The sequence below is a fragment of the Dendrobates tinctorius genome, unplaced genomic scaffold (genome assembly GCF_039654945.1).
Source record: "Dendrobates tinctorius isolate UK_male_01 unplaced genomic scaffold, ASM3965494v1 ptg000009l, whole genome shotgun sequence".
In the NCBI taxonomy this organism is placed as follows: Eukaryota; Metazoa; Chordata; class Amphibia; order Anura; family Dendrobatidae; genus Dendrobates; species Dendrobates tinctorius.
In genome coordinates, this window is record NW_027361677.1 from 18,252,985 (window position 1) to 18,277,106 (window position 24,122).

The 24,122-nt window shown below is 47.2% G+C and overlaps 1 protein-coding gene across 3 annotated transcripts in view; it reads right to left on the reverse strand.

Annotated features, from left to right (window-relative positions):
- The window catches only part of TERB1 (telomere repeat binding bouquet formation protein 1), a 50,136-nt gene that overhangs the window by 23,337 nt on the left and 2,677 nt on the right, over positions 1-24,122 (reverse strand). For 2 of the 3 annotated variants that reach the window (XM_073583316.1, XM_073583299.1), the window contains exons 2-8: positions 13,052-13,100; positions 9,790-9,903; positions 6,486-6,614; positions 6,284-6,415; positions 5,862-5,922; positions 5,662-5,774; positions 5,416-5,538 (exon numbers count right to left, since the gene is read on the reverse strand). In XM_073583316.1, coding sequence (XP_073439417.1) covers positions 5,416-5,538; positions 5,662-5,774; positions 5,862-5,922; positions 6,284-6,415; positions 6,486-6,614; positions 9,790-9,903; positions 13,052-13,097 — 718 coding nt within the window. In that variant the 5' untranslated portion in view covers positions 13,098-13,100. The remainder of the gene's footprint in view (positions 1-5,415; positions 5,539-5,661; positions 5,775-5,861; positions 5,923-6,283; positions 6,416-6,485; positions 6,615-9,789; positions 9,904-13,051; positions 13,101-24,122) is intronic. The other variant, XM_073583308.1, reaches the window with a different exon arrangement.

Below are 24,122 nucleotides of genomic sequence, written 5' to 3' on the forward strand. Positions count from 1 at the left end.
GAGGCGGCGCTCAGCCCACTCGCCTGTCTATCTTCAGCGGGCGGCGCCATCCTCAGCATCGGCGGTTAGCCTCGCCCATCCTCTTCCTCGGTCTCTGCAGAAAAGCGCGCGCTTCCTGCTCTGCTCCCCTCAGGCTGCCGCCATTTTCTCAGCCTGTCAGCCGGACGCTGTCTCCTCTGCCGTGTCCCTACTAGTCCAGACGAGTCGTGCATCATCGATTAATGGAAGTCGCTACAGGACACCGGACCGTGAGTAGCTCTGCAACTGCAGACTGACACCCTCCTTGGCCTCCTGTCCCCCAACCTTCCGGCACTGCTTCAGTGACTTTTCTTCATTATGCCTAACTCTAAGTCTGACTGTACTCGTCCTCCTGCTCCCACCTGCACCTTAGTCAAGTACTTTGCATGTTCTTCTTGCAATCGCAAACTTCCCTCAGGTCAGTCCACTCCCCTCTGCCTCGACTGCAGCAATCCCATTGAGTCCGCCGCCCAGGAGCCCTCTAATGTTCCACGTGAGAGTGAACCCCCCCATTCCCGGCTGGGCTTCTTCTCTATCACAATCGGTGGCAGATCTCACCAGGGTCTCTCAGTCCCTAGTGGCCGTGCTTGATAAGTTGCCCCTGGACACTTCTGCAGGGCCCAGCAGGTCTCAAGAGGCTCCATCTGAGCCAGCCAGCATGAGCCGCAAAAGGCCTAGGCAGGATCTCCGGCCGGATTCCTCCTCTCGCCCCATCTCACCACATAGTCCTCCCCAGCAGTCTCCTTCCCGTCCTTCCTCACCCGAGTCAGGCGAAGCGTTCTCGGATGTGCCATCCGAAGAGATTTTAGAACTGGATTCGGACCATGCCGCAGACATGAAGGTTACGGTACAGAACCTCATTGCAGCAATTAACCACACTTTCGAAATCACAGACTCCCATGCGAAACCCTCAGATCAGGAGGTTTCATTCAGAAAGGCAGAAGCACCTTCCAGAGTCTTCGCTCCTCACTCTGAGTTTGTTAAGCTCCTTACCAGGGAAAGAGAAAATCCGACCAGACGCTTTCAAAGAGGGAAGCGTTTCGGCGTGCTGTACCCATTTTCTCAAGAGCTCACCGACAACTGGTCGGCTTCCCCCTCTGTAGACGCTCCTGTGTCCAGAATATCTAACAACACGGTCCTTCCGATTTCAGGTGTGGTGTCTCTAAAGGATTCTAACGACAGGATCATAGAATCCTTAGCAAAGTCAGCATTTTAAGCGGCGGCGACGGTGCTAAGCCCAACCTTTACTTCTACTTGGGTGGAGGATCTCCGCCAAGGCATTCTTGATGGAGCCCAACCAGAACGACTGGCCAAGCTAGCCAACCAGATCTCCCATGCAGGGGAATATTTGGACTCTGCCTCCTTAGACGCCGCGTCTTGCGCAGCTCAAGAGTCTAGCAACGTAGTTGCAATCCAGCGCACAATTTGGCTCAAGGCTTGGCAAGCGGATTTGTCAAAGATGTCCCTCACCAATCTGCCTTTTCAGGGAGCGCGTCTCTTCGGATCCCAGCTGGATCAGATCATTAAAGACGTCACTGGGGGCACAAGCTCTCTTCTCCCTCAGTCCAAGCCTCGTAGACCCCCTCCAAGGTGTCAGTTTCGGCCCTTCCGCCGCGCCGCGCCGGCAGAAACTTTTTCCAAACAACAAAGGCCGCAAGCATGCCAGGATAGGAAAAATGTCTCCTTTAGGCTCACTCCATCCTGGCGATCTTACTCCTCCCAGGGCAGCTCCTCCAGGTGCAGAACTGGACGGTCCACATCGGCATGACTATCAACAAAGTTCCGAGGCGCATTCCCAACTGGGCGGCTGACTCCTTTTCTTCAGAGACGTCTGGCTTGCCTCGGTGGAAGACGCTTGGGTCAGGGAAGTTGTATCCTCAGGATACAAGATAGAGTTCGTTTCTTAGCCCCGGGATCGCTTCTTCGAGTCCCGACCTCCAAAAGACCCCGCCTTAGTTCCGGGCTTCTTTGCGTCCATCGCCTCTCTTCTCAGTTCCGGGGTGATTGTGCCCGTTCCCGAATCAGAACGATTCACAGGGTTTTACTCAAACCTGTTTGTAGTGCCGAAAAAAGGCAGTGCGGTTCAGCCCATTTTGGACCTCAAACTACTGAACAAGAGGGTCCGCCTGCGACACTTCAGGATGGAGTCCCTTCGTTCAGTAATCGCTTCCATGGAAGCGCAGGAATTCATGTGCTCAATAGACATTCAAGATGCCTATCTGCATGTCCCCATCTTTCACGGGCATCAGAAATTCCTGCGTTTTGCGATTCATCAGGACCACTACCAGTTTGTCGCCCTGCCGTTCAGCCTCGCCAACGCGCCCAAAGTGTTTACAAAGATCATGGCGGCGTTGATGGCCCTGTTGAGGATCAGAGGTCTCGTTCTCTTCCCGTGTCTCGACGACATTCTAATCAAAGCTCCGTCTTTTCACCAGACTCTCCAAAGCCTTACCATCATTCTCGACACCCTGTCCAGTTTCGGGTGGCTCGTAAACAAAAGAAAGTCTTGCCTCGTTCCGACTCAACCTCTTGTGTTTCTAGGCTTATTGTTCGACACCCATCGATCGAGGGTCTTTCTTCCAAAAGAGAAGATGATCTCTCTGCGGCGAGATGTACGATCACTGCAGAGCCCAAAGCTTCCATCCTTCCGGTCAGCCATGAAAGTCTTGGGAAAGATGGTGGCGACGACCGAAGCGATTCCCTTTGCTCAATTTCACACGAGACCGCTTCAACAGGCTATCCTGTCTCGGCGGAACAGGTGCGTTCTCTCCCTGGATCGTCCAATTCGCCTCTCGTCCCGGGTCAAACAGTCCCTCAAATGGTGGCTGACGTCACCTCTAGTTTCTCTGGGCCGGTCATTCCTTCCGATTCACTGGCAGATCGTGACAATGGACTCCAGCCTTCTCGGCTGGGGTGCAGTGTTTCGCAATCAGACTGTTCAGGGTCGGTGGTCGACTCAAGAGACAACTCTGCCGATCAACGTCCTCTAGATACGGGCGATTTATCTGTCTCTCATTCACTGGGAAAGGCTTCTAAGGGGTCTGCCAGTCCGGATTCAGACAGACAATGCCACAGCGGTGGCATATGTCAACCACCAAGGGGGGACACGGAGCTCCTCGGCTCTAGCAGAAGTGTCCAAGATTCTCCACTGGGCAGAGGCACTGGTCCCAGCGATATCTGCAGTGCACATTCCCAGCGTGGACAACTGGGCCGCCGATTTTCTCACACGTGAGGGTCCCGCGGCGGGAGAGTGGTCCTTACATCCGGACGTCTTCCATCAGCTTTGCCGTCGTTGGGGGACTCTGGACGTGGATCTGCTGGCGTCTCGCCTGAACAGGAAGGTCCCACAGTTCATATCCAGGGCCCGAGATCCTCTCGCAGTGGGCGCCAATGCTCTGACCATTCCCTGGTCTCAGTTCAAGCTCCCCTATCTGTTCCCTCCCCTTCCTCTTCTTCCCAAGCAGTTGAAGAAAATCAAGGCGGAAGGGGTACCAGTCATCCTCATCGCTCCGGATTGGCCCAGAAGGGCTTGGTTCGCGGACATTGTCAACCTTCTCGCGGACGCCCCCTGGAAGTTTCCAGACAGAGCAGATCTGCTGTCTCAGGGTCCAATCTGCCACCCCAATTCTCTGCCGCTAAATTTAACGGCGTGGCTGTTGAGACCGCCGTTCTGAAACGGTCATGTTTTTCGGATCGGGTTATTCACACCATGATCCGGGCTAGAAAGCCATCATCTTCCAAAATTTATTATCGTACGTGGAAGGCCTATTTAACTTGGTGCAAGGCCAATGACGTTCCGCCCATGTCCTTTTCTCTCCCTTCTATCCTGGCGTTCCTCCAGGCAGGCCTAGATGCAGGCCTTGCCCTCAGCTCCTTGAAGGGTCAAGTCTCGGCGCTTTCCATTCTTTTTCAGAAGACGTTGGCCTCCCGTCCGCAGGTTAAGACCTTTCTTCAGGGAGTGGTTCATGCGGCACCTCCGTACCACGCTCCCGTGGATCCATGGGATCTCAATCTGGTCCTGGAGGCTCTTCAGGGGTCACCCTTTGAGCCTCTCAGGGAAGTCTCCCTTTCCCTTCTCTCCTGGAAAGTAGCCTTTCTTGTGGCCATCACCTCCATCCGACGCGTGTCGGAATTGGCGGCCCTTTCTTGTCGTCCCCCTTTCTTGGTGCTGCACCAGGATAAGGTGGTCCTGCGGCCCCCGCCTTCCTTCCTTCCTTCGGTGGTGTCCACTTTCCACCTAAATGAGGACATTGTTCTCCCGTCCTTTTGTCCGGGTCCAATCCACCCTCTGGAGCGCTCCCTGAACAAGCTAGACCTGGTCAGGGCGATGAAGGTTTACCTGGCTAGGACGTCTCCCTTGCGGAAGACAGACTCTCTTTTCATCATTCCAGATGGTGCGCGGAAAGGTCAGCCGGCCTCCAAGGCTACCATTGCTCGCTGGATCAGATCGACAATTTTGGAAGCCTACCGGGTCAAGCATCGAGTGCCCCCTCCTGGAATTAGAGCTCACTCTACCCGGGCAGTGGGTGCCTCCTGGGCGGTGCGCCACAGAGCTTCCGCGCTGCAGCTTTGCAAAGCGGCAACCTGGTCTTCGATCCACACGTTTGCCAAATTTTACAAGGTCCACACCTACGCTTCGGCGGACACCAGCCTAGGCAGAAGGATCTTGCAGGCGGCGGTGGTGAGTCCTCAGACCTAATGGAAGTTTGTTCTCCCTCCCCAGGGACTGCTTTGGGACGTCCCATGGTTTCTGTGTCCCCCAATGAAGCGACAGAGAAAACAGGATTTTTGGGTTGCTTACCGTAAAATCTGTTTCTCGAAGCCTTCATTGGGGGACACAGCACCCTCCCATGTTCTGCAACTCCTGTTCTTATGTTGTTTGTTGATTACAGTTGAGTTGTCTGTTCTGTTTTCATTCTGTTTTGTTACTTCTACTACTGCTTTCTTACCAACTGAGAAAATTAGTGCCGGTCAGTGGGGTGTATACTGCGGAGGAGGAGCTAACCTTTTTCTGTACATAGTGTCAGCCTCCTAGTGGCAGCAGCATACACCCATGGTTTCTGTGTCCCCCAATGAAGGCTTCGAGAAACAGATTTTACGGTAAGCAACCCAAAAATCCTGTTATTATTATTATTATTATTATTATTATTATGTTCATTTACCAAACTTTCCCAACCATGTCAGTATGGACCTTTTACACTGGGCACAGTCATGGGGAACAGAAAAGGGCCTTCCCCAAACTGTTCCCACAAAGCTGGAAGCTACATTTGTCCACAGTATCTTGTGCTGGAATGAAAGGCCCAATGCCGACCCCTGATAACAATCCCATAGCATTATCCTCCTCGAGCGGGCACAATGCAGTCAGGTGGGTAACGTGTCATGTTGCCATGAACTTACTACTATTGGCGACAGTAAGTCCAATCATGGAACAGATAGGACGCACCATCTCATGTTGGAGAGACCCCTGAAGCCGTTTGATCGCCTGTGGAAATGCTGAACTGCAAAGTTTCTGGTTCTCTTCTGAAAGAGAAACACAAAACAAATATGTCAAAGAATGAGATGCAAAACGTGGCAGCATTCGCCCTTCACAGCTGAATAAACCTCATTCACTCACCTGTCAGGAAATGAATATAAACATCTTACCATTCTGTGGGTTATTAACACAGACGCACAGTGCGCTGCAGACAGATGACCACAGCTGATATTGTGGATTTGAGTTTCCACTGGCCAGTACCACATTACATGTCAATATTTTACTGCAAAATATAGGAAAAAAATACATATTCAAAGATTTCTCTGTGTGGATTTCATCAGATGTAAAAAAAATCATTTACATATTTTACCTAAATAATATTAGAAGTGTTTCCATGCATCCAGATTCTTTAGCAAGACTCTGTCCAGTCTCTAAAAAAAAGAGCAAATCAATAAAACACTATAAATCAGCCAATGTACCTACAAAGCAGAAATCAGCATGAGATTCATACTGATTAGAAAGACTGTACGGCAATCTAATGGATAGAGGCTTGCCCAGGAGGAAGGATTGGGCTGATGGATTTCAACATGCCCAATCCTTTTGTAGATATAAGGTGGCTGATAGCAACTTATTTCCTTCTTCTGGTGGAGAACACGTGCATGCTCATTCCAACTTCTGGGCTATGATAGCCGTATGAGCTAAAAAAGTCGTAGGACCGGCATCAGGCCTGCAAACCTCTTACTTGCTGGCCTCTTCTGATTTGTGGGTCATCATCGTTACGGCGTGACTTACTGTTATTCGAAACCAAGACGAGGAACAAGAAGACACTCATCCGTTTTAGGTTTACGGAAGACGTTTCATCCGATAAGATCGTGTGGACGTCTTCAAAGATGGCGGCGGTGCACAAGGTTTGCTGACAATACACTAGAATGGAAAACAGGAAGATATAAAAGGAAATATATCGTAATATTTTACTAGAAATTGTCATCTTTACCATTGCTTTCTGTCAAAATTGCTAGTGTATATAAGGAGGCTTCTTTTAACAGGGAGTGAGCGCTGGATTTGGCGAGATTATTGAGAAAGATTAAGCCCCCGATATCTCTGAAGTAGTCGCAAGCGTCGCCTGTAGAAAAAGAAAACACAATAATTTAGGCTGGTGCTACACTAGCGCAATCCTTATCTTCAGCCTTGTCGCAGAATATGGCTAGTGAATGGGGACACTTTGTAAGTCGCAAAAAAAGTCCAAATTTATTTTCATATTTTGCAGCTTGCTTGTCGCATGGTGAACTCACTAACGTTACGCCATTTTTGACCACGGGACATATGCAAAATCGCATTACGGAGGAATCGTTTTTCGCACAGCCCACAATAAACCTTGTCGTTTCTATCTGCGGTTTAATGTATGTAATTCTTATTAATATGCATGTCGTAGAGAAAATTTAGAATCCATACAGACATCTCCAGTGAGGGGATATGTCCCCCTCACATTGACTACAGTGGGGAAGAGAGAAAACTAATTATAACAGGGAAAGAGAGCTAACACCTCCATCTCCATTGAAGTAGCGGCCAACACAAGTGACCAGGTAATCATAAAAGGAGTTTTTCTCTGGGAAAACACATGGAGGCTAAGATTCATTTACATATGGGCACAAGCTTTTTCTGATCAAAGTGACCAGGTAATTAAAACAGTAAGATCTGCTCTGGGAACCAGATACCAAAATGGAGATTTGTTTACACAGAGGCATAAGCGTCTGTGTCCAGATATGAATATTGGGGTTTACATTGATCCAATATTTACAGAAGATAGATTTTCGGCGTTGTAGCAAAGGGGCAAACAGAACACATTCACTCACATTACTCTAAGATCAGCAGAACACCTCCAACTTACGAACAGTCCAATGGATGATGCTATACATGTCATGTTTGATCTCTATATAAACGTAAAATCGCAATAAGACACGTGACGTCAATATCTGCTGCCTGGGACCTCCAGGGATATCCTGTAAGTTGTGGATCTCATAAAATTCTGAAGGGTCGAGTACATAACACAAACAGCCCCTACATGAGCTCATCAAGTGAAGGTATTTGAGCGTAACTTTTATCTAATAAAGAGCAGAAATTGGTCTTGGTCCTTTGTCAGTCTTTGGAAGGTATAGCTTGTAGCTTGCTGTGGGGTCTGTAGATTTTCCTAATGAGCACTTCCCTCCACTAAACTGTGAGCCATTTCGGTGACACAGGTTTCGTACTCTTTCTTCCTTGCTTTTTATTTTATGTAATTGTACATACCGTATTATTTTGCTCCCATTTTGAATCATCTTGTTTATTATTTATTAATCCCAACAAGAAGGCATACAGATGAACGGCAGACTAGGGCACACAAATCACCACATAAACAGATGGAGCTTTTTATCTGAAGTATTGTGGTGTATAGTTCAGTAAAAAAACGGAGGTGCTTGCATGAAGAAACATGAATATTTCAATGTATCACGAAAAAAGAAGAAAAATGCAGCACTCACCAATGGAGCTGAAAAACTGTGCGTCTTTATTTCACATGAATTCCATCAACAGGTATGTGGACATGCAGGACGTTAGAGGAATGCTAGGGGAGGGAGGTGCCGGACAACGGCAGTTTCGCGATTACTCGTTATTATTTATTAACACTGCCTACCATTCTGGATAAAATATATAATTTAATATCTCTATCCCTCTTAGGCCAAGATCACAGCACCGTGTGTGATGCGAGAAACTCACATGAGTCTCTTGCATAAACACCCGGCGCTACCGCCGGCACTCAGGACCGGAGCTGCGGCTACATAGAAATACATGCAGCCGCAGCTCCGGTCCTGAGTGCCGGCGGTAGCGCAGGGTGTTCATGCGAGTTTCTCGCATCACACACGGTACTGTGATCCCGGCCTTACTCTGAAACTGCACCCCTGAAGCCATACGCTACCTGTAACGGGTGTCCAATCGGCCTGTATAAACGATTGGTACTGGCAGCTAGCACTGGTGCCTTTTTTTGCTATTGTGGAGCTGTAGCAACTGTACCAGGATATATATTGTATATTCCATGATTTGGAATCGGAGGTGTATATACCATACGCTCACCAAGTTCCCCAATAACTGGTTTAGGAGTGTAAGTAGCCATGGCCTTGTCTATCACTCATCAGTCAAATGTGTAATTGTCCCGATGATTGGAGGCAGTGGAGTGACATTCTCTTGACAACTGTATGATCACACCGGTGTCATTTGTGACAAAATGGTAACAGTGGTGGGATCTGTGTTACTCCCCCAAGCTGTTATCCTTGACAGTGTGTATATATATCTATATATATAAGAGGCATCGTGATTACTCGCTAATCCCGCCCCCTGCATAGTAGCTCCGCCCCACCACATCACCACACATAATCCCGCCCCCCACCACATTACCACATAGTCCCGCCCCCCCACCACATCACCACACATAATCTCGCCCCTCCACCACACCACCACACATAATCCCGCCCCCACCACATCACCACACATAATCCCGCCCCCACCACATCACCACACATAATCCCGCCCCCCCACCACATCGCCACACATAATCCCGCCCCCCACCACATCGCCACACATAATCCCGCCCCCCCACATCACCACACATAATCCCGCCCCATCACATCACCACACATAATCCCACCCCCCACCACATTACCACACATAATCCCGCCCCCCCACCACATCACCACAAATAATTCCGCCCCCCACCACATCACCACACATAATCCTGCCCCCCATCACACATCACCACACATAATCCCGCCCCCCACCACATTACCGCACATAATCCTGCCCCTACCACATTACCACACATAATCCCGCCCCCCCACCACATTACCACACACAATCCCGCCCCCCCACCACATCACCACACATAATCTCGCCCCCCACCACATTACCACACATAATCTCGCCCCCCACATTACCACACAAGGCTCCGTCCCCACACATTACCACACAAGGCTCCGTCCCCCCACATTACTTAGATGCTGGAATGAATAAAAAACGCACATCTTACTGAATCCAGTTTGTTTTTGATTTTACACTGTGAATAAAATGTATCATTAGTATTATTCAGATTTTTAATGATTATTATTATTAACTTAATTTTTATTTAATTTACCACCTGCGTAAGCGCTATTGAATGTTGTCATTATTTACTTTAGCTTAATCACCAGCAGCGTTAATTAGATAGCAATGAGCGTGCCGAGCGTTAGCTGGCTGGAAACAGCTAGTATATACAGTATATTTATGTTTCTTACTGTTGTCCTGGCAAATAGATCGCACGGCCGCCAAGGTCTCCTTCTGAGAGTCAGGATTGTCCATTTGAAACTTCAGACATTCTAGTAAGAGGTTGAGATCTGTCTTCATTTCTGCTAAAAATGGAAATAATTATATTAATGTATCAATATGACAGACAAAATAAAGGACCATACTTACCAATATGTGGTTATATCATCAAAGAGCGGCAGGATGCAGACAAGCCACTGCTGTATATAGTGGAGGTAGCACAGGTGTAAAATACCGATGAACAAGCACTCACACACCTATCCTCATGAGCCAACAAGGTGCACTACATGTAAGGGTGCAGTCAGTCGGCCGTATAACATGGACGACAATCGCATCGCAATGCACAGACTGGCCATCAGCTCTCCTGACTCGAGTGTGACAGTCGCATAGAAATACAGTACACGCAATCTCGCTCGGGTCAGGAGAGCTGTGGGCCAGTCCTAGCACTGTGATGAGATGGTCGTGCATATTATACAGTCATCTGACTTCGTCCTAACTGTGTGACTGCTGCCTTATCTCTGTGCACTTATAATAATAAACAATCACCCCCTCCATTGTGGATGATATGTGTGAAAAAAAGATAAAAGGAAGAAATATAAAAAGGCAGAGAATCTTCCTGGAGATACAGCTGGAAGCAGAGCTCACAACAAGTACAAAAGCTACAGAAGCCATGGTTGAATCACCTGAATGTGGCAGAAATTGGATGCTGTCACTGGCTGTATGATATCTACAGTGATACATGGCGGTGACCCGGTAATGGCTATTGTGAAGAATGGCGGTGGCTAACTGATCTGTACAGTGAAGAATGGTGATTGCTTGGTTATCTGTACAGTGTATCATGGCAGTGGCTAGGTGATCTGTACAATAAAGCATGGCGGTGGCTAATTGATCTATACAGTTAAGCATGGCAGTGGTTTGATGATCCGTACAGTGAAGCATGGCGGTGGCTTGGAGATCTATACAGTGAGGCATGGTGGTGACTAGGTGATCTGTTAAGTCAAGCATGGTGGTACTTGGTAATTTGTACAGTAAAGCATGGGGGTGGCTAAATTATCTGTACAGTGAAGCATGGTGGTTACTCGGCGATCTGTATAGTGAAGCACCGTGCTGGCTCAGTGATTTGTACAGTGAAGCATGGTCAAGGCTCGGTAATCTGTACAATAAAGCATGGGGGTGGATAACTGATCCATACAGTGAAGCATGGCATTAGTTAGGTGATCTGTACAGTGAAGGACGGTGGTGGCTTGACGATCTGTACAATGAAGTATGGCAGCGGCTTGGTGATCTGTACAGTGAAGCATGGTGGTGAATAACTGATCCATACAGTGAAGCATGGCAAACGTTTGGTGATCTGTACAGTGAAACATGGCGGAGGCTTGGTGATCTGTACAGTGAAACACAGCAGTGGCTCGATGATCTGCACAGAGAAGCATGGTTGTGGCTCAGAGATCTGTGCAGTGAAGTATGGCAGTGGCTAACTGATCTGCACAGTGAATAATGGTGATGGTTTGGTGATTTGTACAGTAAAGCATGGTGGTGGCTTGGTGATTTGTACAATGAAGTATTTTGGTGGCTCGGTTATCTGTACAGTGAAGCATGGCAGTGGCTAACTGATCCATACAGTGAATCATGGGGGTGGCTCGGTGATCTGTACAGTGAAGAATGCTGGTGACTAGGTGATCTGTACAGTGAAGTTTGGCGGTGGCTTGTTGGTCTGTACAGTGAAGCCTGGTGGTAGCTTGGTGATGCTTACAGTGAAGCATGGCAATGGCTCAGTGATCCCTACATTGATGCATGTTGATGGCTCGGTGTTCTGTATAGTAAAGCATGGCAGTGGCTAACTGATCAGTATAGTGAAGCATGGCGGTGGCTAGGTGATCTGTACAGTGAAGCATGGTGGCAGCAGCCTTTTTTCCTGCAGTGGCTTGTCAGGCGGTTTTGCAGTTATTTTTGCAACGGTGTCCTTTTTTCTATTATTTAAGCTTTGAGTAGCAAGTGACTTTCTAGCAAAAGAAGGATGTCACTGTCAAGGGGATACGGCGATAGAGAGGGGCCAGAAGACCACGGTGTTTGGTTTCACGCACTCCTGCCCTGGTTAGAAGCACTTCCCCATCTTATTCAATAGTGCATTTTTTGTCCTTGCTGGCAATGCAAGGGTTAATCTGTACAGTTGAAGCTTTCCTACCTGGATTGTCCAGCTGCTCAGTGCTGGCCACTTCCCTCTGCTATATATACTGACATCTGGCACTTAAGTATTGCCAGTGCTAGTTCTTGCTGCCTGGTTCTGGAGTTAGAGGTGTAGTTTGTGGTTGGAGTTTGGCTTGTGTGCGCATCCTCATCCTCTCCTATTTGGTTGCTACTTCCTTTAACCCCCCTGTGTCCCACTCTGTTGTTTGGTGACTGTATTTTGTATGATTGTTATTTTCATTTATCCTTGTGCGTCTTCCCTTGTTTTTCTGGTTAGTGTTATCCTTTACACTTCACCTTCCCACCTCCCTGAGTGGGAGAGGGGACAGGTAAGATTTGATATAGGAGCATAGCAGAGCACGAAAACCCAGTGTCTCCACTTTCAGGAGTAATCCAGAGGACACAGATAGACTAGTACGCCCATAGTTCTAGTGACCTGGTTAGTGCCCACAGTTCCAAGGCACAAATGACAGAGCATGTGATCACCAATATCAGTTTTACATTGCTGTGCATTATGTTTCGTTTTTCCAGCTGATAACTGGATGTCTTTTGTGCGGAGCTGTTGCTCGAGCATACCTCACAGTTCAGCAAGTCTTGGTTACAGAAGTCCTGGAAGATTCTTGGGAGGCCGTCACAGGTGCCTGACTTGAACCCCATAGGATGAATTTGAAGGAGATTGCATAACACAAACCTAACAATATTACTGACAAGGAGGCCATTGCCCATGAGGACTGGTCTAAAATTTTTCATGAACACGGCCAGATGATGAGGTTTTGCTTAGCATCAAGTCTACAGCAGGTTATAACAGCCAGAGGGGTTGGACATGAAGGTGTGAATAATTCTGACTGCATTAATCATTAAAAAAGGAATTTTGTGGTGACGTTGGATAAACCTCCTGTTATATTAGTTGCGTTAAGATATTTATAATGTTCTTATGTCATTGGTTTATTGCAAACAGCTGAAAGGTTGTAACTTTTACTAATAAATCGAGTGTGTGCTACAATGTATATAAAACAAGTGCAGTGTGAACAGAGGTATCCGTCTTACCAAAGGACGTCACTTTCCTTCCCTGCGAGACTTCTGGAGCCTCCATGTCCTACAGTAGTAAGGAGACAGCATTATATAGAACACAGCTTACTAATGGAAACCGATGAGAAAGAGCTGGAGTAACGTGGTGAGCATGGTATATAGGAGGGAGAGGCTGGTATATAGGAGAATGAAGATGGTACATACGAGAGTAAGGCTGGCATATAGGAGGGTAAGGATGGTATATAGGGGTTGAGGACGGTATATAGGAGGGTGAGGACGGTATATAGAGGGTGAGGATTGTACATAGGAGGGTAAGGCTGGTATATAGAAGGGTGAGCATGGTATATAGGAGGGAGAGGCTGGTATATAGGAGAATGAAGATGGTAAATACGAGAGTAAGGCTGGTATATAGGGGTTGAGGACGGTATATAGAGGGTGAGGGTAGTTCATAGGAGGGTAAGGCTGGTATATAGGAGGGTGAGAACGGTATATAGGAGGGTGAGGCTGGTATATACAAGGGTGAGGACGGTATATTGGAGGGTTAGGATGGTATATCGGATAGTGAGGTCAGACAAATGTATACAGGAGGGGGGAGGCCGGATACACGTATACAGGAGGGTGAGGGCGGATACACGTATGCAGGAGAGTGAGGCCGGGATATATGTATACAGGAGGGGGACGCCGGGTACACGTATACAGGAGGGTGAGGGCAGATACACGTATGCAGGAGAGTGAGGCTGGGTACACGTATACAGTAGAGTGAGGCTGAGATATATGTATACAGGAGAGTGAGGCCGGATACACATATACAGGAGGGTGAGGCCGAGATATATGTATACTGGAGGGGGAGGCCTGATATACGTATACAGGAGGGTGAGGGCGGATACATGTATGCAGGAGAGTGAGGCCGGGTACACATATACAGGAGGGTGAGGCCGGGATATATGTATACAGGAGGGGGAGGCCGGGTACACTTATACAGGAGGGTGAGGCCGGGATATATGTATACAGGAGGGGGAGGCCGGATACATGTATACAGTAGAGTGAGGCCGGGATATATGTATACAGGAGGGTGAGGCCGGGATATATGCATACAGGAGGGGGGAGGCCGGATACAGGTATACAGGAGGGGGAGGCTGGATACACGTATACAGGAGGGGGAGGTGTTGTGAGTTCATTTTCCCCTTGGTCACTGAGGTCTGGTGAACTCCCTATTCTGGTAAAGGAAGGTAATGAGCCTGATTATCAGGCACCTGAGACTAATGAGGATGACTGGCTGAGTGGAGTCACTGACTGGATATAAGGCTGCCGACGCCCTTCTGCCCTGCGGGTGATTTCTCTGTGGACTTCTAGGACACCAGTCTGATTCCTGCTTCCCTAAAGCTAAGTTTCTGCTTTGCCTGTTTGCATTTATGTTTTGTTTTTGTTTTCCTTGCTTTTCTGGATTCTGCCATTCCCTGCTGGGGTGAGCTGAATCTCCTTTTGCCTGTTGCTCTGTCTTCAGAATATTCCTTAGTACTGACATAGCTTTTTTGAAGCCTAGCGTCTTCAGGGCCTTTTTCACTGTCAGTCTGTTGGCTCTTATTTTCATAGGGTTTTTCACGGATTGCAGACAGCAGCCTTCCTGTCCTTTCCTATCTAGGTAGTTTGGGCCCCTTCTTTGCTCAGTCTATCTTTCTGTCTGTGTTAGTGTTTTCATCTCGCTTCACCGTCATTATATGTTGGGGGCTGCCTATTGCTTTGGGGTCTGCTCTGGGGCAGTTTAGATTTCCCCTTTCTTTCTGTAGGCCTATTTAATTCTCCGGCTGTGATCGAGGGGTCTAGGGCATCGTAGGAACCCCCCACGGCTACTGTTAGTTGTTGTAATAGGATCAGGGGTCTGCAATCCGATAGCTGCCAACTGCTCTGGTTTTCTGGACTTAGCTAGCATTTTTATTTTTGCCTCCTACGGTGACTCAATCATAACAGAATCACCCGCCATACTGCAGATCCTAGGGTACTCAATAGCAGGAAAGAATTGTGTTAAAAAAAAAAAGGTGTGTGTATATTCTTTCCTCTATATCTCTGAGGCCGTAGGGGGAATTTTTTTTTCTCTCAATGGAGATAAAGCAATTGTCTGATCGTGTGGAGCAGCTCGCTGCAGAAGTGCGGGGAATTTCCGCCTACCTTGCTCGTTCGCATGCTGTTGAACCAAAGATCCCTACACCTGATGTATTTTTTGGGGATCGATCTAAATTTTTGAGTTTCAAAAATAATTGTAAATTATTTTTTGCCTTGAAGCCTAACTCGTCAGGGAGCTCCGCGCAGCAGGTTAAAGTTGTCATCTCTTTGCTGAGTGGCGATCCCCAGGATTGGGCGTTTTCTTTGAAACAAGATGATCCTATTCTGACTAATGTGAACGCATTCTTTCAAGCTTTGGGGTTGTTGTATGACGAACCTAATGCTATTGATCAGGCTGAAACGACCCTGTTGGCATTAAACCAGGGTCGAGATTCTGCAGAGTTGTACTGTCAAAAGTTCCGAAAGTGGGCGGTCCTTACTACCTGGAATGATAATGCCTTGGCTGCTCTCTTTCGGAAGGGTTTGTCAGAAGCCGTAAAAGATACTATGGTGGGATTTCCTGTTCCCTCTGGTCTGGACGATTCTATGTCATTAGCCATTCAGGTTGATCGGCGTTTACATGAACGCAGGATTGCACAAGAGGTGTTGCCACCGGTTGAACAGACGTCTGAACCTATGCAATGTGATAGAGTTTTGCCTAAGGCGCAACGTCAGCAGTTCAGAAGGCGTAATAAGCTGTGTTTTTTCTGTGGAGATGCCTCGCATATTATTTCTGTTTGTCCTAAACGAGAGAAACGCTTTGCACACACGTTTTCTGTTGGTGGTGTTCAACCTAAGTTTCTTCTGGCAATTACTCTGATCTGCTCCCTGTCCACATTTTCCGCCAAGGCTTTTGTGGATTCAGGAGCAGCGCTAAACCTAATGGACTTGGATTTTGCTAAACGTTGTGGATTTCCGATGACACCTCTGCAGACGCCTATCCCTTTGAGGGGGATTGATGCTACCCCTCTGGCTAAAAATAATCCTCAGTTTTGGACCCAGGTGGTCATGCGGGTCGCCCCAGACCATCAAGAAAATTGCAGATTTTTGGTGTTGCATGGTCTGCATGATGCCGTTGTTCTGGGGTTTCCCTGGTTGCAAATTCATAATCCAGTTTTGGATTGGAAGTCTGTGTCTGTGGTGAGTTGGGGTTGTCGGTGTGCCTTTAGTGATGCTCCGTTTTTTTCCACCTCTCCTCAGTCGCATGATGTTCCTGACTATTTGGCAGACTTTTATGATGTATTTAGGGAGAATGAGTCTGCGTCCTTGCCTCCTCATAGGAGTTATGACTGTGCAATTGAACTAAGCCCGGGGTGTAAATTTCCCAAGGGTCAGCTCTTCAATTTATCTGTACCCGAGCACGAGGCTATGCGGTCCTATATTAAGGAGGCGTTGGAGAAGGGTCATATTAGACCATCCTCTTCACCCTTAGGTGCCGGGTTTTTTTTGTGGCCAAAAAGGATGGTTCTTTAAGGCCTTGTATTGATTATCGTGCCCTCAATAAAATTACTATTAAATATCAGTATCCGTTACCCCTGATTTCGGATCTATTCTCTAGAGTTAGAGGTGCTTGCTGGTTTACCAAGCTTGACCTCAGGGGGGCGTATAATCTTATCCGCATTAAGCAGGGGGATGAATGGAAGACGGCGTTTAATACTCCGGAGGGACATTTTGAGTACCTGGTGATGCCTTTTGGGCTCACTAATGCCCCTTCTGTCTTCCAGTGCTTCATGAACGATATTTTCCGAGACTTTGTCGATAAATTTTTGATTATCTATCTGGATGATATTTTGATCTTCTCCAAGGATTGGGATTCTCATGTGGAACATATTCGGACTGTGTTCCGGATCTTGAGGGAGAATTCCCTGTATGTCAAAGGATCGAAATGCCTTTTTGGAGTACAGAGGATTTCATTTTTGGGATTTATTTTGTCTCCGTCAACTATTGAAATGGACCCGGCCGAGGTACAGGCCATTTATGATTGGGTTCAGCCCACTTCTTTGAAGGCCCTCCAGAAGTTTTTGGGTTTTGCTAATTTTTATCGGAAATTTATAGCAAAATTTTCTAGTATTGCCAAGCCATTGACTGATCTGACTAAGAAGGGTGCTGATGTGTTGAATTGGTCTCCGGATATGTGTGTTTTTTGCTTTCTGTTTTCTCTGGTTAATGGTCATGTGTTAAAATGCACTTACATTGTGCATACACATTAACTTACTTGTCTCAGTTCAGATTTGTTTTTTATTCATTTCATTGTGCATTCAGTGCATATAGGGGTGTGACCGCCCCTTTTTCTGAGCTGGGAAAGCCATCCAGTCTGGCCTAAGCTGTTACTAGTGGTTCAGCCGCTCGACCCTTATTCACATTCACGCCACTTGGCAAGTGAAAAGGTTTTAAATACTAGAGTAGGGACTGTCCCACAAGGGTTGCCGTGACGTGGCGGGATGGCTTGTACATTATTTTGATCAAAATTATGTTTACTAAATACCCTTATTATTATTATTATTATTATTACCTTTATGCATTATTTGCAGTATATTTTTTACTTTTAGTTCAGGATATTTGTGTTTTTTGCTTTCTGTTTTCTCTGGTTAATGGTCATGTGTTAAAATGCACTTACATTGTGCATACACATTAACTTACTTGTCTCAGTTCAGATTTGTTTTTTATTCATTTCATTGTGCATTCAGTGCATATAAGGGTGTGACCGCCCCTTTTTCTGAGCTGGGAAAGCCATCCAGTCTGGCCTAAGCTGTTACTAGTGGTTCAGCCGCTCGACCCTTATTCACATTCACGCCACTTGGCAAGTGAAAAGGTTTTAAATACTAGAGTAGGGACTGTCCCACAAGGGTTGCCGTGACGTGGCGGGATGGCTTGTACATTATTTTGATCAAAATTATGTTTACTAAATACCCTTATTATTATTATTATTATTATTACCTTTATGCATTATTTGCAGTATATTTTTTACTTTTAGTTCAGGATATTTGTGTTTTTTGCTTTCTGTTTTCTCTGGTCTCCGGAGGCTGTTGCTTCCTTTCAGGAGCTGAAGCGAAGATTTACCTCCGCCCCGGTTTTGCGGCAACCTGATGTCTCACTCCCGTTCCAGGTAGAGGTGGATGCTTCTGAGATTGGTGCAGGAGCTGTTTTGTCCCAAAAGGATCCTGTAACATCTAAAATGAATCCCTGTGCTTTCTTTTCCCGAAAGTTCTCTCCATCTGAACGTAACTATGACGTGGGGAATCAGGAACTGTTGGCCATGAAATGGGCATTTGAGGAGTGGAGACATTGGTTGGAGGGAGCTAAACATCAAGTTGTGGTCCTCACTGACCACAAGAATTTGATTTACCTAGAGTCGGCTAAACGCTTGAACCCTAGACAGGCTAGGTGGGCCTTGTTTTTTACACGTTTTGATTTTGTGGTCTCTTTTCTTCCTGAAACTAAGAATGTCAAGGCAGACGCCCTCTCTAGGAGTTTCTTTGCTGATTCTCCTGTGGTGACCAAGCCTGCTACCATCTTAGGCGAAGGGGTAGTTCTTTCTGCCATCTCGCCCGATTTGAGACTTGCTCTGCAAGAGTTCCAGGAGGACAAACCTGAGCGTTGTCCCAGTGGAAAGTTGTATGTTCCTGACCAGTGGAAGAAGAGAGTGATGTCTGAAGTTCATCGCTCTGCATTGGCTGGTCATCCAGGTATTTTTGGTACTATAGATCTGGTGAGTCGCTCTTTTTGGTGGCCCACCTTGTCTCATGATGTCAGGAATTTTGTGCAGTCCTGTGGGACTTGCTCCCGATCTAAATCTTGTTCTCGCTCTAGTGGGTTGTTGATGCCTTTGCCGGTCCCCAGGAGGCCATGGACCCATATTTCAATGGATTTCATCTCTGATATGCCGGTCTCTCAAAGAATGACTGTTATTTGGGTGATTTGTGATAGGTTCTCTAAGATGGTTCATCTTGTACCACTCCCTAAGTTGCCATCTTCCTCTGAGTTGGTGCCCCTGTTTTTGCAACAGGTGGTTCGCTTGCACGGGATTCCTGAGAACATTGTATCTGACAGAGGAGTTCAGTTTGTGTCTAGATTTTGGAGGACTTTCTGTTCCAAGCTGGGAATTCAGTTGTCCTTCTCCTCTGCTTTTCACCCTCAGACCAATGGGCAGACAGAGAGAACAAACCAGACCTTGGAGTCGTATTTGAGATGTTTTATTTCCGCTGATCAGGATGATTAGGTTTCATTTTTGCCCTTGGCCGAATTTGCTTTAAATAATAGAGCTAGTTCTGCCACTTTGATGTCACCTTTTTTTTGTAACTTTGGGTTTCATCCTCGATTTTCTTCAGGGCAGGTGGAGCCTTCTGCCTGCCCAGGTGTTGACACGGTGGTGGAGAGAATGCACCAGATCTGGGACCAAGTGGTGGATAAGTTATCCCTCTCCCAGGAAAAGGCCCAGCGGTTTTCCAATCGACATAGGACCATTGGTCCCCAGTTTAAGATTGGTGATATGGTGTGGTTATCATCAAAAAATATTGCTATGAAGGTGGCTTCTCCTAAGTTTGAGCCTAGATTTATTGGACCTTACAAGATTTTGGAGATTATTAATCCGGTCTCTTTTCGTTTGGCTCTTCCTGTCACATTTAAAATCCATAATGTGTTCCATAAGTCCTTGTTGAAGAGGTTTGTTGAACCAGTTGTTCCTGGGGTGGCACCTCCAGACCCTGTATTGGTTGAAGGTAACATGGAATATGAGGTAGAGAAAATACTGGATTCCTGTCTGGCTAGACGGAGACTCCAGTATTTGGTTAAGTGGAAGGGTTATGGTCAGGAGGATAATTCCTGGGTCTCTGCCTCTGATATTCATGCCAAAAGATTGGTGCATGCCTTTCATCGGGCTCACCCTGATCGCCCTGGTGGCGTGGTTGAGGGTTCGGTGACCCCTCCTCAAGGGGGAGGTACTGTTGTGAGTTCATTTTCCCCTTCGTCACTTAGGTCTGGTGAACTCCCCATTCTGGTAAAGGAAGGTAATGAGCCTGATTATCAGGCACCTGAGACTAATGAGGATGACTGGCTGAGTGGAGTCACTGACTGGATATAAGGCTGCCGACGCCCTTCTGCCCTGCGGGTGATTTCTCTGTGGACTTCTAGGACACCAGTCTGATTCCTGCTTCCCTAAAGCTAAGTTTCTGCTTTGCCTGTTTGCATTTATGTTTTGTTTTTGTTTTCCTTGCTTTTCTGGATTCTGCCATTCCCTGCTGGGGTGAGCTGAATCTCCTTTTGCCTGTTGCTCTGTCTTCAGAATATTCCTGAGTACTGACATAGCTTTTTTGAAGCCTAGCATCTTCAGGGCCTTTTTCACTGTCAGTCTGTTGGCTCTTATTTTCATAGGGTTTTTCACGGATTGCAGACAGCAGCCTTCCTGTCCTTTCCTATCTAGGTAGTTTGGGCCCCTTCTTTGCTCAGTCTATCTTTCTGTCTGTGTTAGTGTTTTCATCTCGCTTCACCGTCATTATATGTTGGGGGCTGCCTATTGCTTTGGGGTCTGCTCTGGGGCAGTTTAGATTTCCCCTTTCTTTCTGTAGGCCTATTTAATTCTCAGGCTGTGATCAAGAGGTCTAGGGCATCGTAGGAACCCCCCACGGCTACTGTTAGTTGTTGTGATAGGATCAGGGGTCTGCAATCCGATAGCTGCCAACTGCTCTGGTTTTCTGGACTTAGCTAGCATTTCTGTTTTTGCCTCCTACGGTGACTCAATCATAACAGGGAGGCCAGATACAGGTATACAGGAGGGGGAGGCTAGATACACGTATACAGGAGGGGGAGGCCGGATACATGTATACAGGAGAGTGAGGCCAGGATATATGCATACAGGAGGGGGAGGCCAGATACGCGTATAGAGTAGAGTGAGGCCGGGATATATGTATACAGGAGCGTGAGGCCGGGATATATGTATACAGGAGGGTGAGGCCGGATACACGTATACAGGAAGGGGAGGCCGGATACACGTATACAGTAGAGTGAGGCCGGGATATATGTATACAGGAGCGTGAGGCCGGGATATATGTATACAGCAGGGTGAGGCCGGATACATGTATACAGGAAGGGGAGGCCAGATACACGTATACAGTAGAGTGAGGCCGGGATATATGTATACAGGAGCGTGAGGCCGGGATATATATGTATACAGGAGGGTGAGGCCGGATACACGTATACAGGAAGGGGAGGCCGGATACACGTATACAGTAGAGTGAGGCCAGGATACATGTATACAGGACCATGAGGCCGGGATATATGTATACAGGAGGGTGAGGCCGGATACACGTATACAGGAAGGGGAGGCTAGATACACGTATACAGGAGGGGGAGGCCGGATACATGTATACAGGAGAGTGAGGCCAGGATATATGTATACAGGAGGGGGAGGCCAGATACGCGTATAGAGTAGAGTGAGGCCAGGATATATGTATACAGGAGCGTGAGGCCGGGATATATGTATACAGGAGGGTGAGGCCAAATACACGTATACAGGAAGGGGAGGCCGGATACACGTATACAGTAGAGTGAGGCCAGGATATATGTATACAGGAGCGTGAGGCCGGGATATATGTATACAGGAGGGTGAGGCCGGATATACATATACAGGAGGGTGAGGCCGGATACAGGTATACAGGAGGGGGAGGCCAGATACACGTATACAGTAGAGTGAGGCCGGGACATATGTATACAAGAGCGTGAGGCCGGGATACATGTATACAGAAGAGGGAGTCCTGATACAGGTATACAGGAGGAGGCCAGATACACGTATACAGGAGGGAGGGTGAGGCCGGATACAGGTATACAGGAGGGGAAGGCCGGATACACATATACAGTAGAGTGAGACCGGGATATATGTATACAGGAGGAGGCCAGATACACGTATACAGGAGGGTGAGGCCGGATACAGGTATACAGGAGGGGGAGGCCGGATACACGTATACAGTAGAGTGAGGCCAGGATATACAGTGGGGAAAAAAAGTATTTAGTCAGTCAGCAATAGTGCAAGTTCCACCACTTAAAAAGATGAGAGGCGTCTGTAATTTACATCATAGGTAGACCTCAACTATGGGAGACAAACTGAAAAAAAAAATCCAGAAAATCACATTGTCTGTTTTTTTTTCATTTTATTTGCATATTATGGTGGAAAATAAGTATTTGGTCAGAAACAAAATTTCATCTCACTACTTTGTGATATATCCTTTGTTGGCAATGACAGAGGTCAAACGTTTTCTGTAAGTCTTCACAAGGTTGCCACACACTGTTGTTGGTATGTTGGCCCATTCCTCCATGCAGATCTCCTCTAGAGCAGTGATGTTTGTGGCTTTTCGCTTGGCAACACGGACTTTCAACTCCCTCAAAAGGTTTTCTATAGGGTTGAGATCTGGAGACTGGCTAGGCCACTCCAGGACCTTGAAATGCTTCTTACGAAGCCACTCCTTCGTTGCCCTGGCGGTGTGCTTTGGATCATTGTCATGTTGAAAGACCCAGCCACGTTTCATCTTCAATGCCCTTGCTGATGGAAGGAGGTTTGCACTCAAAATCTCACGATACATGGCCCCATTCATTCTTTCATGTACCCGGATCAGTCGTCCTGGCCCCTTTGCAGAGAAACAGCCCCAAAGCATGATGTTTCAACCACCATGCTTTACAGTAGGTATGGTGTTTGATGGATGCAACTCAGTATTCTTTTTCCTCCAAACACGACAAGTTGTGTTTCTACCAAACAGTTCCAGTTTGGTTTCATCAGACCATAGGACATTCTCCCAAAACTCCTCTGGATCATCCAAATGCTCTCTAGCAAACTTCAGACGGGCCCGGACATGTACAGGCTTAAGCAGTGGGACACGTCTGGCACTGCAGGATCTGAGTCCATGGTGGCGTAGTGTGTTACTTATGGTAGGCCTTGTTACATTGGTCCCAGCTCTCTGCAGTTCATTCACTAGGTCCCCCCGCGTGGTTCTGGGATTTTTGCTCACCGTTCTTGTGATCATTCTGACCCCACGGGGTGGGATTTTGCGTGGAGCACCAGCTCGAGGGAGATTATCAGTGGTCTTGTATGTCTTCCATTTTCTAATTATTGCTCCCACAGTTGATTTCTTCACTCCAAGCTGGTTGGCTATTGCAGATTCAGTCTTCCCAGCCTGGTGCAGGGCTACAATTTTGTTTCTGGTGTCCTTTGACAGCTCTTTGGTCTTCACCATAGTGGAGTTTGGAGTCAGACTGTTTGAGGGTGTGCACAGGTGTCTTTTTATACTGATAACAAGTTTAAACAGGTGCCATTACTACAGGTAATGAGTGGAGGAAAGAGGAGACTCTTAAAGAAGAAGTTACAGGTCTGTGAGAGCCAGAAATCTTGATTGCTTGTTTCTGACCAAATACTTATTTTCCACCATAATATGCAAATAAAATGAAAAAAAAAACCAGACAATGTGATTTTCTGGATTTTTTTTTCTCAGTTTGTCTCCCATAGTTGAGGTCTACCTATGATGTAAATTACAGACGCCTCTCATCTTTTTAAGTGGTGGAACTTGCACTATTGCTGACTGACTAAATACTTTTTTTCCCCACTGTATGTATACAGGAGGGGGAGGCCGGATACACGTACACAGTAGAGTGAGGTCAGGATATATGTATACAGGAGGGGGAGGCCGGATACACGTATACAGTAGAGTGAGGCCAGGATATATGGATACAGGAGGGTGAGGCCAGGATATATGTATACAAGAGGGTGAGGGCGGATACACGTATACAGTAGAGTGAGGTCAGGATATATGTATACAGGAGGGGGAGGCCGGGATATATGTATACAGGAGGGGGAGGCCGGGATACATGTATACAGGAGGGGGGGGCCGGATACACGTCTAGAGTGAGGCCAGGATAAAAATATACAGGAAGGGGAGGCCGGATACACGTATACAGTAGAGTGAGGCCAGGATATATGTATACAGGAGGGTGAGGCCAGGATATATGG